This window comes from Astatotilapia calliptera, chromosome 9, assembly GCF_900246225.1.
Source record: "Astatotilapia calliptera chromosome 9, fAstCal1.2, whole genome shotgun sequence".
Lineage (NCBI taxonomy): Eukaryota > Metazoa > Chordata > Actinopteri > Cichliformes > Cichlidae > Astatotilapia > Astatotilapia calliptera.
The window spans coordinates 17,357,685-17,375,139 of NC_039310.1; the positions used below are offsets into that span (position 1 = coordinate 17,357,685).

Consider the following 17,455-nt stretch of genomic DNA (forward strand, 5'->3'; position numbering starts at 1 on the left):
TGACCCGCAACAAAATCAATGTCACTTTTTTGTTTTTCAACATAATACAAGGGTTAATTTCCAAAACTTCCATATGATCTTCAATTTGTAGCAGATCCACTATCACACAGCAGCTGGAGCAGTTTCAAATGGAGCTCAGTCCACTACTACCATAGCCTACTACTAGATTAACTTGTGACACATCTGCACCTGCTGCTATGATCACATTGAGTAGAGGCTGAGTGGCTGCACTTACCCCTGGTACATCCAAATCTACCCACAAACATGTTGAAAGATGCAATGCCAGCAATGTGGATTGTCAACACTGAAAACAATCAGTAAGCAAAGACAACAGGGATCACTTTTTTCTGTTTATTTAGCATGCGCAACATTTGTAGTCGCCTTCTGCACAGGGGAAGTCCACACACACTGTGTGGTACCACTTTCCACAGAAGGTGCATTCAATCTGCAAGATTGAATGAGATTGTCAGAGTCATTGTCTGACTGTTTATTACTAATCGCCTGCTGTACATTCACAGTAACTGCCATCTCCTTACAAATGTTTATTAGTTTAACCACACTTATACAGACTGTATATAACAACCAACTCTAAAATGTTTGTTCGCAGAGTAAAGACACAGACAGACTACACTAACGACATGTGATGTTACAACACTAGTGAAATATTAGTGTCATTTCATTCATTTCAAAGGTTTATTTGCATGACGCACAAACAGACACAATTGAAAGGTACAAATGTGTTGTGCATGAAACGAAATCAAACGTGCTGCAGATGTGTGTCACAGGTTGATCTGGCTGTAGGCTGTGGCACTTGGCCAGAGGTGGCGCTGGTTGACTCGACTCCATGTTAGTGCACAAAGTAAACTGCTCGCTTTAGTTGTGAAGCAAAAACGCTGAAACCGGAGAAATAAACCGTGCGAGTGGAACGATAACGACGACTAGGGTCTCCCGATCGTTTACTCTTGCTGTCCTGTGAACAACATCGGCGTGGTATTACTTGTTTGCTGTTTTCGCGATCGCGTTGCGCATGAGGATATCACCAGGTAAACTCGCCACATTTTAAACATTTTGTTGTTCAACAGCATCAAGACTGACGGAGTGTGTTTGAGACAACCTCACAAGTGTCACAGATGACACATTTGGCGTTCTTTTGCTGGTTTGTCGGTAGTAGCTCCTGAAACGCAAGAATGCCACACATCTGTTCGACCAACGCCAGTTGATCTAAACGCCAGTAGATCTGGAACACCGGCTCCGTTACATATGTGTCTATTTTATTTTGGTCCCAAGGGAAAAGCAATCTAACTTTTATGAGAAGGTAAGAAGTGACTTTTATTCAAGTCAAAGTACTTCGCATCAAAATGTGTGAAACATGATGTCGTTTACATGTGAAGCCAGTCGTCGATTTCTACAAAAAGATTGAGAAAAACAAATAACAGAGAGCGAAACTGTACCATTTCCATGTAGGAGGGGCAGTGAGGCAGACTTCTCCAGATTAGGCAGCTTTGGGTGAGCAGATACTTTCAACGTTTCAACCTTGTTTGTACTCATCTTTGCTCTTTTCCTGTGTTTCTAGTTAGAGATGCTGTATTCCGTCTGTGAAGCTAGTTTATCTATGTATGGAGAAAGCGTCCCGTTATGATCAGCTGTGATTAATTACTTGTGTTTGTTTTTCCTTTGATATTATTAGGATATTATTAACTGTTTTGTCTTGTTCGTGAATATTGCTGGTGCTCTGTGAGTGTGCGAGGACCCCTCTCAAATCCTGCCCGTCTGGTGCGCAATATCCTCGCTTCTTGTCTTGTTTTTCCACCATCATAGAGACTAGCCCTTTTCATTTCCTTGGGATGAAATTCTCATATAGGTAGCGCTGTTGCAGCAACAAATTTTCCTTTCAGAATACGAGAAAGAAAACTTGGAGGCAGAGAAACATGATTGCAGGTGAGTGAGAGTTATTCATTCCTGCACAACAACAATCGAAGGTAATCACAGACTTGCAATCAAGGTTTGTGTAGTTGGCCAGAGCTAAATTTTGAGTTATGAAGCATTTTGTTTATGACACAGTTGTAGTTCATAAATACAGTCTGACTTAGAAAAGCAATCATTTCTTCTTAATGATGCATTTATGTTCCTTTTTTTTTGGTTTTGTTTTTTCCCACTGGTGTATATACATTTGTTTTGATTTTCAGTAATATTTAAACTAAAGATTCAGTTTTCTATGTCTCCAGCTGTTCTGCTGCTGTGTGCTGTTGGAGTGCTCTGCTCTGATGATGTAAAGACTCCAGTCTGTGTACCCAGTCATGAGGTAAGAGCTGTTTTAACTAAACTCTGATCAAATAACTGAAAGTGATACTGACAATGAAGTCTTAAAGCAGGGAATAGTTCTGAGATGACATAAAATGAACTATTATTCTTTAATAAACCCCTCTTGACCAGTCTGAAATATGCATTAATTGCACATATACATATCTGGGTAAACAAGACACCTATAGTCTAGATAAGACAGAAGTGAACACCCATTTTCATGCTGTGCATCGACTCTTTAATGTTTGTGTAGCTCCAGCTTACCTTCGCAAATGGCAGTGTGTGTGTTATGGTGTACAGGGCAGCAAAAAGCACACAGCAACAGAGAGGGAAATAGTGCTAGCTGCTCTTTCTGTAATTTCCTGTAATCACTTTGTGTCATTCTAATACATTTTGAAGAGGTTTTAGTACAAGTTTTGTTCAGGTACAAAATATAAGCTTCGTTTGTTTTGTTTTTTAAAGGAGATCAACTTTTTTTATGTGTTTTCGGGAAAATCTAATTCAGATCTTGCCAGTGGTGATGATTTTACTGCTGCTAAATGAAGGAGGATTAAATGTTGGCTCTTGTTTTTCAGGCAGCATGTTTGACACCAGCTGATTATCTGAATCCATCTGGTCCCATCACCAAAGTGTTAGCAGTGGGTATGAAACTCATCATCTCCCTGGAGGGCCTCTCTGGATCTTTTGTCTGCCACTGGATCAGAGGAGAAGACCGAGTAATGACAGTGTAAGTGACCGTCTGTGTTTCTGTTTGGGTGCTTTATATTTCTATGTATTTAAACTGAGATGTTTCCTTTAACCTCAGCAGAAATGGGAGTCAGTCCATGGTCACATCACAGCTTTCTGAGACAGATTCAGGGGAGTACACTCTGACCTGTAAATCCAACAATGTCACCATGTTCTCCACGACTGTGATTCTTCATGTAATGAGTGAGTAACAGCTTCTCACCTTATTTCTTCTACAATACTCAAACAATCTCTGTTTGATGATCGATGAGTGACAATACAATTAATTTAACTGTTTTCTTTGATGTTGTTTAGAACGTCCAACAAAACCACAGCTGATGCTCGATGGTGTTGACGTGTCAGATACTTTTCCCCTTTTTAAGTGCATCTCTGAGGGTTTCCCCAAACCCACAATCAAATGGTCTGGGTAAGATGTTGTCCTTTACATTTGTATGCAAACTTCAGAATAGCAACACTTCTTAATTTCTGATTTTAGACTGAATCATTTAGAGAGATGCTTTATTTTGATTTTAGATAGGTATCAGACAAGCTTTGGTAATAATGTTTTTCATAGACACAGCTTTCTGAAAAATATCAAAATGTTTTTTTTTCTCTCTGTTTGACCAGTAACAAGGATGGACAACAGAGTTTAAAGGGAAGCGACAGAAAGACAGAGAGCAAAGTATCAAGCACTGAATATTATAATAGAGCAATGATGTGCTGTGCAACCAATGCTGAAGGACAAGAGTGCTCCCAACTGTATGACTACGGTAACTGGATTTAAATTAATTCATAACAAATTTAATACATCCATAATGAATTTATCCATAAGTTCTTTCTTCAAATACATATAGTGAAAGTGAAAAAACAATGTTTACCCAGAGATTCACTAACTAATCTCCGAAAAGCAAATATTTCTTACTTGAGGACCTGATGTGTGTTTCAGACTTACAGAGCAGCGTAATGAACAAAGATGAGGTATCTACTGTCACCCTGAGCAAAGGTCAGTCTCTGCTGCTTCGCTGCAGAGTAAAGGGATACAGTCTGAGATCACCTGTGTGGGAGAAAGGAGGAAAACAGCTCAATGCCAGGACATTTTCATGTACACCAGAGAAGGAGGAGGAGGTACAGTAATGTCCTGTAATCAGGGAGAGTTTCCTTAAACTTTCTTGTTATGTTTGTCTGAAAACTGACCGACCTCTTTAATATTCCTCAGTCTGAGACACAAAGTACTTCACTGATAATCATCCTGCAAATGATCATTATTATGGGGTTTTTCTTCCAGATGTGCATTAAAAATGACTCATATTTCGGTGTTCAGATGGCCTACCTGTCCATCAGATCAGTGAGAGAGGAGCACAGCGGCACATACACCTGCACGAGTGCAAATAAAAACTCAAAGTCTGTTCATGTTAATGTCTCAGGTCAGTAGACTTCATTTCATGTCATTATTATTTGAAACTGTTCCCACTGAATAAATCTGGTTTATTCTTGTGTTTCCTCAGATGAAGGTTTCCTCTCTGCACAGCTGGATGAGACCAAGATCATATCAGCTCAGGAGGCATCCAGCACCTGCTTGCAGGCCACTGTTTCCTACCATCCTGTTCTCCAGTACTGTTCCTGGGAGACTCCTGACAAAAACAGGACTAAATGTGTCAGGGAGACATGGGTAACACAGCACAGGTACTTCAATGACGCAAACTGTCATCATGTAGAAGTGTAAAATTATCCATTCATTCACGTTTTTCATGATCAGTGTAATCATGTGATATGAGGACTGTAATGAACTGTTTCTCAGGACTGTGAAGCTTTGTGATCCACTCATATCAGGAGATTATAAGTTACACCTGGAGGCTGGAGGACAAAAGGAAACAAAGATCATATCAGTGTGTGTTGTAGGTGGGTTAATGTAACCTTTGTTACAGTTGTATTATTACTTAAATTTAATTTTATATTTAAAATGTGAGATTGTTTGAGATCATCTGATTTTTGTTCCAGATGAACCAAAGTTCAACTTCTTGTTTAATAAGGATGATGGTACCCTCAACCTTGAGACTGTCAGTCCTGTGCCAGCAAACTATACCTGGATGTTTTGCTCTGAGTCCAATGACAGGTATGATCACCTGCACAGCCGTTCAGCTCAGAGAGCATTTTAGCTCTGATTATTTAAACTCCTTTTACTTTGTTTCACAGCTGCAGTGAAATTGACTCATCCTGGGATGAGGTCCCAAATGCATTTCAAATAGATTCTGATGTTTCCTGCAACAAGACGATCAAGAGCTTAGTGAGCAAAGACGTGTTAAAAGGAGACCAATTCAGGTTTTGTCTGACAAACTCACTTGGCTCCTGGTGCAAAACCCATTACATGATCATCCCACCTACACCTCAGCCCTCTATTGGTAATAACAAGTCTCATGAATATATTTACTGAAAATATTTGATGAAAAAAAAAAAATTCTAAACGTTGTCATGCTCACATTGTTTTGTTTTGTTTTTTAGGTAATCCACCTGAGGAGAACTCCTTCCTGCTGACAGTATGTTTGGTTCTGGTTCTGCAAAACCCATTACCCAGTATTCTCTAAAGGTACAAAGAACTTTTTATTTGCATTACTTTTTAATAAAATGTCAATTATTAATTAATCAATTCTTATTATTGTCCTTGTATTTCTATATTATAGATGGTGTACCTACTTATAACAACATGATGGTGCTGAAAGTAGGCAGTTTGCTTCTGCTTCTGGCTTGGCTGTAGTCAATAAAGAGCTCATGTACCTCATCAAAAATAAAGTATATATTTGGTCTTTTTATAAACATCTTTTTATGAACAAAATAAAGAGCATAGCTCATCATCACTGTTTGACCAGCTTGTAGACTGAGGGCAGAGGGTCGGCCTGTTCACCTCCACAACTGGATGAATAACCATTATCACTCAGTCTCACTCTCTTTCTTTTTTTCAGCTTGGTTATAAAGATATAACCACCAGAATTTCAGCGACTGCCATGATCCACTGACCTCTGTGGACATTTCTGAACGATGTCTGTGTAGTCAGACATTTCAATATCTGAGAAGGATCTTCTGTAACCATCAGATACAGTTACCACCCATATATCATTTTATCCATACAGCATGTTACTTGATAGTCTTCTCACAATCATTTAGAGTAAAATCGAGTGTCTTTATCTTTAAATCAAATATAGTGAGCATTTTATACTTATTGCTGGAACTGGATAAATCATATTTAACCTAACACTTTTCATTATCTACCACAGTTTAACTATATACTACAGCTTAAGCAAACTGTACAAAATAAAGAAGGTCTAAATGTGAAAGATGCCAAGAAACTCAGAAATTTACAAGGAGAGCATTTAAATTCCAAAAAGACATGTCGTAACATATCAAGAGATTTATACCCTGAACTGTCTTGTGATGACTTGATAGTGCTAATCACTGCACCACCATGCAGCCTTGTGTAGTACTCATGCACCATCATATAAGTATACTTGGGCTGTAGAAACCGCATCTTGTATGTCATTCTTGTGCTCAATAAGCTCCAGTCAGGAAAAGTTACAGGCACACCCTGTCAACCCACAAAATTCCTCTCGTGTATCAGAACTGCACTCATTTCTGTGTATTTACAGCTACTCTTCAAAAGTTGATTCTGTTCATCTGGACGTAGCGTTTTGTGGGAGAAACGTTTCGTCACTCATCCAAGTGACTTCTTCAGTCTCAGCTGACTGCAGGTTTCCCCAAATCTTATAAACAGCACATTTGCATAATGATTGAAACCAGCCCACTGAAGGAACAATGGGCTGGGAGGTCAGTTCCTTAGTCTTAATTATGCAAATTCTCATGACCATTGATCAACAACCACTGATCAAAGCCCACTGATCAATGGCCATGAGTACCATTCACAGAGAGTTGGGGAATGGCTGCAATCCCAGCATTGTAAGATGGCGAAAGATGTACCCTTAGGCCCCCTCCTCAATTCAGAGATGGTCTTTCCCTTTTCACGTAAATGGCTTCCTTGACTCCGCGCTCAAACCAGCGTTCCTCCCTGTCCAGGATGTGTACATCCTCATCCTTAAGAGTGTCCACTGGCCTTGTTATGGTTCAAAATATTGGGGATGGAGACAAGAGAAAAACCACAATAACAACACTGGTCCGGCCGGGTTAAGTCAAACGATGATTTTAATAGTCACACGCGTGGGAGATGGACACTGTATGCAGACAGCCTCAGATCTCAAAATGGTGGAGCATTGCTCAAACTCTTATAGCCTCTGGTGCCTCCACCTTATCATAAAAAGCCTAAACATTCACATGCTTTCTCTCACACAGCGCCTAAGCTACGACCTTGGCTCCCTGTTTATCTGCTCCTGCTGAGATTGGGCAGAAAACTCCAGTATATTCTGTTCTCTTCTAATCAGACAAATAAGGCGATGACTTTCTGCAAACAGTATTTTCTTATAACTCAGCAGTATAATGCATCATAAAACAATATCATTCATCCACAATAAATCAGCAGTCTAATGTAATGCAAATCAGTTTAACTAATGCAATAGTTATCAGCTTCTTCTAATTCAGGAGAATAATGCAAACTAAAACTACATAATAATTCACAATCTTTAGTTAGGGGTATAACATGGCATAAAATAATATTATAATCTAACAGCCTGTAGGTGTAAATAGACTGCAGAGTCCTGGCCTGACGAAGTAGCTCTTCTGTGTTGTGCCATCCGCTTTGCCACAGGTTGTTTGGTTTCCCCGATGTATAAATCCTGGCAATCCTCCTGGTACTTAACAGCGTACACTATGTTACTCTGTTTGTGTCGGGGGACCCGATCCTTGGGGTGGACCAATTTTTGGCGCAGCGTGTTTTGGGGTTTAAAAGCCACAGAAAAAATGCGTCTCAACTGCTCCAATACTCCTGACACATACGGGATCTCTACAGGTTTTCGCTTGGGCAGCGGTTGTCCTTCTCTCCTGGATCAGCTGGAGCTTTCTTTAGGTGCCTTTCCAGCTTTGACAAAAGTCCAGCTGGGATAACCACATTTACTCAGGGCCTTCTTGATGTGCTGTTCTTCTGCCTCCCTGGCCGCTGTGTGTGTAGGGATCATGTTCGCTCTGTTTTGTAGCGTCCTGATGACGCCCAGTTTGTGCTCCATGGATGATGAGAGTCAACCTTAAATACTGATCCGTATGCGTAGGTTTACGGTACACATCAGCTTTTAGATGTCCCCCATTAGTCATGGAAATCTCACAGTCTAAGAAGGCTAACCTGCCACTTATTATATCCTCCCTTGTGAATTTGATGTGTCGGTCCACCGAGTTAATGTGACCCCTGAGATTTGATTTTCACCCAGGTTTCATCCACATATCTGAACCAATGGATTGGTGGTGTTCCAGGGTAGGATAGCAAAGCCCTCTTTTTCCACTTCTTCCATGGACGAAACGTTTCTCCCACAAAAAGCTACGTTCAGATAAACAGAATCAAGTTTTGGAGATTTACTTACCTGGATGATTGAGCATGCATCAAGACATTTACAGCTACTCTGACAGCTTTGTGAAGAGATTTCTACACATGCTGGTGGAGTTTGGTTGCAGTTATTAAGTCAAAGAGGGGGTCGAGACAGGTTCTGAGTGCTACTTGAAAAACTCAGTGTAAATGTTTTGAGGCCTCCAAGGCAATGCTTCCCCTGCCTCCTCATTTGATCTGTAGCATTAAGCTGTTCAACCATTACTCATTGTAAGATCAACTCTTCCTGTATAAATGCAGTAACCGCAAATGTCACTGCCCCCAGTGTCCAAATGTGCAACAACACAAAACAAAAACAATAAATGGCTCTTACACCCATGGCTGCTGTATTATGCTTTTTTTGGTTTCATGGTGGCCACGTTGTTATCCTGTACAAGCCAGACCTGCTCTGAGCAAATTGTCAGTGCAGGGAAGCCCCCAACTTCTTCGTTGCCATAACAGTGATGTTGTTTTCTTCTTGCTCCTGGCAATGAGCATTGAAAGTTTAAAGTGAATGAAAAAAAGAGAGAGAGAGAGAAGCTATGTGACCACAGATTTTTATCCTCATGCTCAAAATATTTCCACCCACGGAAAGTCTGCTTATCATGAAACCAGTCTCTCCTTTACTCACAAATGAAATGTACGCCTGACTGTATAATACTTTCTCTGCTATAACATTGTATCTAAAACAAACAAACAAATAAATAAACGTCTGTGCACACCTAAATGAGTCTGCTCTTTTCCTGTGTTTCTAGTTAGAGGTGCTGTATTCCATCTGTAAAGCCTCTCTTAGATGTATGGAGTAAGCATGAGCTCCCATGTGACATGACCTCCTTTGTATAGGTGAGGCAATTTGAGCCACTTTGGTTGTGCAGATAAGCAGCATTTGATCTTAAGCCTGTTTCAATAACAACCCCTGGCTCCAGAATGTGCTGAGTCTCCTCCTCTCTAATGGAAAGTTGCTGTCACTGTTAACAGACCCAGATTTTGCATGTGTTTCTTTGAAACTGGTGTATCAGTGTGAGGACGTGATCTTCAACATTCCCTGCTTGCCTGGTGATACATCCTAATTTTCCTTACCTCGGCTGAATTGTTGTTTAATTTAGGTAATTGTGTGATCTCCTACTAAATGTCAGGTTAGGCCGCACCAGCGTGGGAGTGGAGATCCACTCTAGTCCAGCTATTTGCTGTTGAGTCCCAGAAGTAATTGATTGGTGGGTTTGGGGCCCTTCTCTTTAAAGGGGATAGAAAGGAGGAAATATGCATGCAGAGAGACTGGATGGGAAAGGGTTGTAGAATACTTTTGAACTGAAGCCCACAGTTGGAGGAAAGCTTTTTTTCTTTTTATTTGGCTGGTTTTGTTTTAAAAATGCTTTAGTTTTACCAGAAGGAAGATTCATTTCAGGGCTTATGTGTTGCTTTAAAAAAAGAATTGGACTGAAAACTGCTAGAAGTAACCTGTGCAGCTTTAGGAGGAATAGCCTACCCTGTAATGAGGAGGTGGCCAACCTCATTAAAGAGACTGAGAGTTGCATTCCCAGGATCTTGTGTGAAAACTCCCTCCCCATTAACTCAAGGCCCATTAAGGTAGATGAAAACTCTTTCTCAGGAAGATGCTGAACTAATTTTTGATTGGCTGACAGGCTGATAATGCTAAACGTTATGTCCTCGGGCTGCTGGCCAGAATTACACCCTCAGCCCACTAGCCTGCCTTGAAAGAAAAATAAGTCTTGTGTATCTTATTTCCAGTGAGAGTGTGGTGCTCACTAATAAAACTTTTTTTTTCTTTTTTTGGACTGAGGCAGTTTTTGCCCATGTGATTTTGTGCAGTAGTAAATCTGTGTAGGAATTAGGTGTCCTGCCAACCATGTTTATACAGCATCATAGTGATCAGCCTTCCTAATTCCCTGCGGGTTAAATTGCCATGTAGGTGGAGTAGTGGAGTTGCAGTAAGAACATTTCCCCCTGCATACCAGGAGAATGAACATTTGGAGGCAGAGAAACATGATTGCAGGTATGTGAGTATTTCAGGATCCTGCAGAATTAATGGCAATCACAAATTTTAAATGAAGATTTTCGTACAATGTGATGCAGTATATGATGCCACTAGGAGAAAAGCTGTGTTCTACTTAAAAGTAGATTTTACTAAATGACAGTAATGAAGTACATTTTTTTAATGTTTCCTTTTTTAAAGTGGCGGAACTAGAAATCTTTAAATGGGGGCAAATGAGGGGCAAGAGGTCCAGGCAGGGTGGCACATACCTGTTAGGTAAAGCATGTAAAAATATGTAAATAGAGTCAACAAAATATCCACAAAACTATTTATTGTATCATTATCGTCATTATCGGGTCTAAGAAAACAAAGATTGTAGGTAGGTTTACACAATTAGTTTTAGCCATTCAGACTTAAAGAGCCTCGTTCAGGAAATGTGATCCCCGGAATTTGTCTGAAAACGCCATCATTTTCAGTGCAGGTCTTTTAGCTTACGTAAAATTTTCCTGCAGCTCTATCGCTACAGGCTATTCTCATGTAGGATCTGTCTGCTTCTTCCACCACTGAAGCCTTATCATGATCTCAATACCGGCGTCGCGCTGTTTTAATGGATAGCCGTCTGATTTATATTCTTTGCTGACCTTTGTTCAGCGCTAGGGGACGCCAGAGCTCAGAATTGTAATGCTGAATAAGGACCCTGCAGCTAAAATTTAAATCACTGTTTTCCTCCTATTTTACACTCAGCCAACTGTTCTTTCCAGTGTCAGATGATAGTTTCCATAAGAAAATATTAACCACTGCCAGACTATCCGGGGAGGGTGGGGGGTGTTCTGTGTGTCCAGCGGTGCGTTAACCCTTGTTGCAAAGTGTTGCGTAAAGGTCAACAAACACTGCCTGTGGCACCACTGAAGACTGTTCCCATAAGTCATGGACATTTCAGCTGTAAATGCTCTTTCTTACGAGGATTTTGTGAACACTTTCGGTAACGTGGTGGAGAAATGTCCTGTTATAACAGCCGCTGTGTGGTCGAGGCGTCCGTTTGTGAGTTTAAATGCTCTGGAGGCTGCCATCAGTGACTTCATCGACGAGCTCCCAGAATCAGGTGATCCACGGAATTAGTTTATTAACATTTCTACCCTGTGCTCGGGTTAATTTTTACGCGTTTGTTTAATAAGTAGGCTTGTATCAGTTTAATGCTCTAAACTGGCAGAAATGATCGGTTGTATGTGCAGGTAAAGAGGGGATCCTAAGGTGTCACCCCGATCTGGCCGGCAGGGACCTGCAGAGAGGCACCTTGACCCGGGAGTCGCGCCAGGAGCAGGCGGGAGCCGGAATGGACGCGCTGACCTCGGGGGAAGCCGAGCGCATGGCCCGTCTCAACGAGGAGTATAAAAAGCGCTTCGAATTTCCATTTGTCATCTGCGCCCGGATGAACGACAAAGCGAACATCTTGCTGCAGCTGTCCGAGCGCTGCCAGAACGAGCGCGCAGTGGAGAGAGCGCGCGGCATCGAGGAGGTGAAGAAGATCTGCCGCTTGCGCCTCCAAAGTCTGCTGCTTACTGATGGCGCGAACAAATTATGAAGTGCCGGAGGTTGAGTTTTGCGCCAGTTTGCCTCTAAACCTCATCACTCCCAGGCTCAAAGGCTGTGGTATATTTTAATTCTGAATGTATCCATAAAATCTCAATCAATAAAACATGTGGATCATTGATTCTAATTAACAATCTCCATAATACAGCTTAGTGTATATACAAGTGTACACTGATGTATGGAAAACAACAGCACTGATAATCATGTCTGTGGTCCGCTGTCGGGAAAGGAGTTCGTGAATTTGTTGTCTCCGCGTGCCATCTGGTGTTGAACCTATCTCAGAGGATGTTTGGCGATGAAGAAACGTCAGTAAATAAGTCCTGAATCAACAGACTGTGGACTCCAGTCAGGGGGCTTATGGTGGTCCAAGAGAAATTTCTGAAGGGTCCCTGTAAACGAGCACTTTACAGAAATATCCCCCCACCCCTAAATACCATCAATCTTTTCAGAAAAAAAATATATGTACATGTTTCCTAAAACTTGGATTTGAGTTTCAGTCAAAGTTAAAATGATCCCTTAAATATGAGTTCAGGTCTGAGTCTTAAAAATCTTAAAGTCTTAAAAATATATCCGCTGGATCTATGCGCTCTCTCTGGAGCCGGAGGCAGACAGACCGTGCAGAGGGGACACGGGGGGTGTGGTGGGGTGTGGTCCGTTTGAGGAGGAAACCCCTCCAGCGGCCTCCCCCTGGTCTCCAGAGGTGATGGAGGAGTCCTGGTCGGGGTCGGCCCCCCTCGCCCTCCTCCGGTCCTCCTCCTTCTTCCACTTCATGCGCCTGTTCTGGAACCAGATCTTGATGTGGCGCTCGGTGAGGCTGAGGGTCAGCGCCAGCTCCACGCGCCTCGGCCTCGAGATGTAGCGGTTGAAAAGGAACTCCTTCTCGAGCTCCAGCAGCTGGGCGCGCGTGTACGCAGTCCTCGTGCGTTTGTTTTCTTCATTCTCAGTCATCACGTATGACCCTAAAACCACACGGAGAATTAGCGCCCTTTAAAAACAAGAATATGTAATAAAAATGAATTTTTATTAAAATCTGAAGCACTTCAAGTGTAAATTTACATTTTTAATTGTAAACTATGAAAAGTGTTTTTTATTCATGTAAAAAATAAATCTTGAAAATGAATGTAAAGAAGAATCTCCAGCCACTCTTTATTTAACCAGTACTAACCAAATACTTGGCCAAAAAACAGGTGATTATTACGGGGGGTTATTCAAACAGGTGTAATTTAGATTTTAGGGATGAAGATTATTATAGATTACTTGTTTTAGAGATTAAATTAACATTTCCTTCAAGGACAAAACATATTTCCCAGTGCACGTGATCACCCAGAGCTGAAATTAAAGCAGATTAATTACTGTGCATATCATAAACCACAACCAGGAAGTATTTGCTACAGTCACTGAAAACTGTATATAAGTTTTAATTTTTTTTTAAAGTATTTTCATATTGTTGAAGATAAAGACCGAAACAATATAAGTTTTTAGACGCCTTAGAAGAATCCATATACCGCTTCTTTAAAATAAATGAATTAATTAATTACGACTGTTAAAAAATGATCTCTTCCATTTTCAATTATATTTTTTTACATTTAAAACAGTCAAGTAAAAAACAAAGATTTAAAATATTATAGAAAAGTAATTCTTGTCTTTATTTGCACGTTATCAGTCACGCATCAGTTAGTTTGAAGAGCTTCTACACCGTTTTATTTTACCCGAGGACCCTAAATTCCCTCATATAATTTGTTCATTTTGAACATCAATACAAGAAAGACTATTCATTCATTTATGACGTTGAATGTGCAGCTAAATTTGTATTTAATACGTTCCAAATAATAATAATAATAATAATAATAAATACTGCATTTAATGTACATTTATTTTCAAAGTGAAACTGAAATACGCCATCATGCAGACTATTTTTTAAATAGATTTACATAGTCAAGTTGTTAGAAATTAATATGAATCATGTGAAGCCACTGATTATAATTATTGCCTATTTGTAAGGCACTAATTTAGAGTTTCGATTCTGGGCATCATTCCCGTTACCGTCGTTCATGCTGATTTTAAAAACTTTTTTTTTTTAAGTTCATAGTAACTGTTTCAAAATGTCATATATAATAAGTTTACACTGTCCATTAAGTATCTCAGAATAATAAAACAACGTGGGCCTGCTATATCAGAGTGTAAGTTATTCAGTTTCGACTTTATGAGAGTGGCTCGTTCATACATGACGCTTCTATTGAGAGTTCTTTAGGAGACAGAATCAGAAGAAATGTTTTCTGGGAATTTCATTCTGATGTAAGAAAAGTACGAGAACTTTATTTGCTTTTTTTATTTTAACCAAAATGGGGTTTTTTCCTAACGACGACACTGCTTTTACGCAAACTCGCTGCACGTAAAGCCTCTCCAAGTTTGTTGAAATTCAGTCCACTGAAAACTCTTCCCTAAAAAATACTTTCCTTAAAAAGTTCATTACATGTTAGAGTTTCTTTTTTGTTCCACGTTATCAAGACCACATTAGAATTACAAACGACTTGGCAATATAAAAGACTATTATTAGGCTGCTCGTGGCTAAAGATAGCGTGATTTGTGAAAATGTTTTTGTACAAACAAAACTCACATTTTTGTGACGATAATACCTCATATGAAGCAACCGCTCACCTCCCGGGCCTTTTACAAAAATGACTGACAGGTAAACTGAAACACCCAGGATCGTATTGTTGGGGTCATGATGTCATTAAAGGCCTCAGAAGGAGTTAGTTGAAAGTTATTTGTTATGTAGCTAAATTGTGCAAACATGACTGTCTCATATTTTAATTTGAAGCCCTCTTTGAACTCAAATTAAGAACTTTAACCCCCCTCAGTCAGATTCTGTAGTACGCTCATAATCACACTGTATACGCTGATTTGTTTGAGTGTTTACCTGCCCACTGTCCTTTCCAGGTGTGTGAGTGGGATTTAGTGGTTTTCATCCAGGGGAATGGCAGGTGATATCTGCTCTGTTCCACGGGGTCACTGTAGCCTGGAGGCGGCTGGAGCGTCTGCTGTTGCTGCTGGTGCTGGTGGTGGTGGAGGAGCTGGGGTACGCCAGGTTCCTCCCGCATACTCGGCAAACTGTAAGTGGTAGCAATGTCAGGAAGGCCGGCCTGCTCCAAGGCTCCCATGGACGGCGGTGTGTAGACGGAGTGGACCTGCCTGCTCATGTAGAGGCAGGGTGGCGGGCTGCTGTGGCTGTAGTCATCACCCTGTGATCTCTGGTACGTGCAGGAGTCTTTAAAAACCTGAGAGGGATAAAAGTGATCTTCCCGATTCATGGCTGGCGAGGACCCGTGTCTGCAGGGGGGCCGTTTGCGTACACACACGCACCGTAACCTGCGCCCTACCTCGGCGTAAACCTTCAGCCCTACCTGCCTCAGGCGCAACTGCGAGGCCCTTACTGCTCCACACAGGTGTGTCACTCTGCCACCATGTGATCCTGTAGCGCCCAAGCCATTGGTTTCACTATTTGCTCAAAAACGGCAGGCCGATAGCTCCCAGTTTCCAGGATATTCTGCAGCTCTGTGAGCTTTTTTTTCCAGCCAACTGAACAAGAGCGCGTAAATCAATGGTACTCTGTAAATACCGCAAGGTTTACCTGGCATCCACCTGTGTCTGACCCCAACAGCAGCAGCAGCAGCAACAACAACAAAAACAGGTGACCGTGCAACTGCTCCTTCCACATGTGGGGCAAAAGAGGGAGTTATTAATCAAGAGCGTCTGGAAGGAGCACGAATCTCACGCAAGGCAAGCTGGATTGTCCTCAAACAGCACAGCCATCGACATTTTATATGGATATATCTCTCGTGTGCACACTGAGGTTGATAAATCGATACGTATGGGCGCAAACATTGGTTGACCCGCCAGATAAGAGACGTGGATGGAGAAACAGTTGTCTTGGAAACTCTGGCGAAAAGCTCAAACACCACACACAGCCCACTTTTTTCATTTATCTGCTTTTCCCCCCTCTAACGTTTAAAACGCGCCCATTATACTTTTGTAAATGCATCATTTAACACCATTTCGCACGCATGGACCCACGATCTCCGCACGCAGGTATCTTGGCGACAACAAACAAGAGCTCATGCGGCCACTTCGCTCGCTGCACTCTCGCCGGTGTTTGCTGGTCATTAGCCTTCAGCGGCGGCGTGTGCTCGCGCCATTAAATCAATTAGGCTGGAGTGACTGGACTGAACTCAATTAACAGCCGTGCGCGTGGAGCGTGTCTCCACAGCCTTCGAGCTCTCCGGTGTCGGCTTTACGCAACGCGGAGACGAACGCGATTTACTTATTTTTCAGGAAAAATTACAGGAAGATCGGGCTTTTACCTCGCTGGTGTGTATCAATAGACCGTATTTGCCCGGAGTTCTTCAGAAGCAATTATGCCACTTTCGACTGTATCTTAATGGGGCACTCAGCGATGCAATAAAGTTCAAGTAAACCAATTCTACACAAAACACCGCCTGCACTATGGCTTAATGGTGTTTATATTTGATTATTGTTTCAAAGAGGAAGGAAACAGTTAACCAGAGCCATTCTCCTCTACAGTGGAGACAACGTGATTTATGAAGCATGATGCGCCTCAGATGCACTTTAGCCAACTTTCAAGCTGCAGATTTTTTTTTCCCCTTATGTAATGGCCTAAGCGAGGAGTGACACACGGCTGTAATTGAGCCGTGTGTACTCAGGGCCAAAGAGCTTGACATTTGTCACGTTTATATAAGGCTGTGAAACAGTAAAAAATAAAAAGGAGGCTAAATGGAGAGGACACTGAAGGCTTCAGCAAACGTCCACCCATCCTCAAACCTTACAAAAGGTGAAAATACTGTATGTGTTAAAGGGTTAAAATACTTCACTGCCACACATAATCCTCTGGAGACCACTGAACCACAAGCACAGGCGCATGTAGGAGTGTCGGGAAAACAAAGTTTTTTTTCCTCTCTCCTTTGACAAACAAAACCCTTTGTGATAGCTGGTGTATACATGTCAAAAAGTTGGACAGGCGATAACATGTGCTTACCCAGTGGCGACTGCAGCGTGGCCTATGTAAACATCATGGCTAGTGAATAATAACAGAAAAATGGTAATGACATTATGATTGAAACAAAGCCTGCTCTTATGGGCGAAGCATAACTGCATCAAACTATGATGAAGAGAATGAAGAACATAAACGTGTGGGATGTGTTATTCAGACAAAAGTTTACTGGGGGGGGGGGGGGCAGCAACTGAACCCATCATGAGAGACAATTGTCCACCTTTACAATCCAGTGTAACAAGAACTTAAAGTTTCGTGTAGCTCA

General features: G+C 41.4%; 4 protein-coding genes across 9 annotated transcripts in view; 2 read left to right on the forward strand and 2 right to left on the reverse strand.

Moving 5' to 3' along the window:
• The first annotated feature begins 1,198 nt into the window (after positions 1-1,198).
• LOC113029000 (receptor-type tyrosine-protein kinase FLT3-like) lies at positions 1,199-5,879 on the forward strand. Of its 5 annotated transcripts, none has more exons than XM_026179552.1 (16): positions 1,199-1,315; positions 1,465-1,506; positions 1,688-1,938; positions 2,226-2,302; positions 2,877-3,028; positions 3,107-3,231; positions 3,343-3,454; positions 3,655-3,797; positions 3,974-4,152; positions 4,313-4,451; positions 4,533-4,710; positions 4,826-4,926; positions 5,026-5,140; positions 5,221-5,426; positions 5,527-5,611; positions 5,706-5,879. In XM_026179552.1, the coding sequence occupies exons 3-15, from the start codon at positions 1,929-1,931 to the stop codon at positions 5,607-5,609; spliced, it is 1,620 nt and encodes a 539-aa protein (XP_026035337.1). In that variant the 5' UTR covers positions 1,199-1,315; positions 1,465-1,506; positions 1,688-1,928; the 3' UTR covers positions 5,610-5,611; positions 5,706-5,879. The 5 variants fall into 5 exon arrangements, with proteins under 5 accessions (XP_026035337.1, XP_026035338.1, XP_026035339.1 ...); XM_026179553.1 differs by having other exon boundaries at positions 1,819-1,938; XM_026179554.1 differs by having other exon boundaries at positions 1,862-1,938.
• Positions 5,880-10,837: 4,958 nt separating this feature from the next.
• Positions 10,838-12,249, forward strand: urad (ureidoimidazoline (2-oxo-4-hydroxy-4-carboxy-5-) decarboxylase). Its single transcript, XM_026180024.1, has 2 exons — positions 10,838-11,634; positions 11,765-12,249. Exons 1-2 carry the CDS (start codon positions 11,460-11,462, stop codon positions 12,112-12,114), a joined length of 525 nt encoding a protein of 174 aa, XP_026035809.1. The 5' UTR covers positions 10,838-11,459; the 3' UTR covers positions 12,115-12,249.
• pdx1 (pancreatic and duodenal homeobox 1) lies at positions 12,171-15,626 on the reverse strand. Its single transcript, XM_026180027.1, has 2 exons — positions 15,043-15,626; positions 12,171-13,081 (listed from the first exon to the last, which is right to left on the reverse strand). Exons 1-2 carry the CDS (start codon positions 15,431-15,433, stop codon positions 12,702-12,704), a joined length of 771 nt encoding a protein of 256 aa, XP_026035812.1. The 5' UTR covers positions 15,434-15,626; the 3' UTR covers positions 12,171-12,701.
• Positions 15,627-17,335: 1,709 nt separating this feature from the next.
• si:ch211-140b10.6 (protein POLR1D) overlaps positions 17,336-17,455 on the reverse strand; it is a 6,442-nt gene continuing 6,322 nt past the window's right edge. For both annotated transcript variants that reach the window (XM_026180026.1, XM_026180025.1), the window contains exon 3: positions 17,336-17,455. This exon is cut by the window's right edge and continues 424 nt beyond it. The gene's annotated coding sequence lies outside the window, so the exon portion shown is untranslated.

Bases quoted from the DNA above. Each gene is read 5' to 3' on its own strand.
- LOC113029000 (XM_026179555.1), top strand. The intron at 3,455-3,654 runs GTAAGATGTTGT...CTGTTTGACCAG, and splicing joins CCCACAATCAAATGGTCTGG to TAACAAGGATGGACAACAGA. The intron at 4,153-4,312 runs GTACAGTAATGT...TTTTTCTTCCAG, and splicing joins CACCAGAGAAGGAGGAGGAG to ATGTGCATTAAAAATGACTC.
- urad (XM_026180024.1), top strand. From the start codon at position 11,460: ATGGACATTTCAGCTGTAAATGCTCTTTCTTACGAGGATTTTGTGAAC. The intron at 11,635-11,764 runs GTGATCCACGGA...TTGTATGTGCAG, and splicing joins CGACGAGCTCCCAGAATCAG to GTAAAGAGGGGATCCTAAGG.
- pdx1 (XM_026180027.1), bottom strand. From the start codon at position 15,433: ATGAATCGGGAAGATCACTTTTATCCCTCTCAGGTTTTTAAAGACTCC. The intron at 13,082-15,042 runs GTAAACACTCAA...GTGTGGTTTTAG, and splicing joins CTGGAAAGGACAGTGGGCAG to GGTCATACGTGATGACTGAG.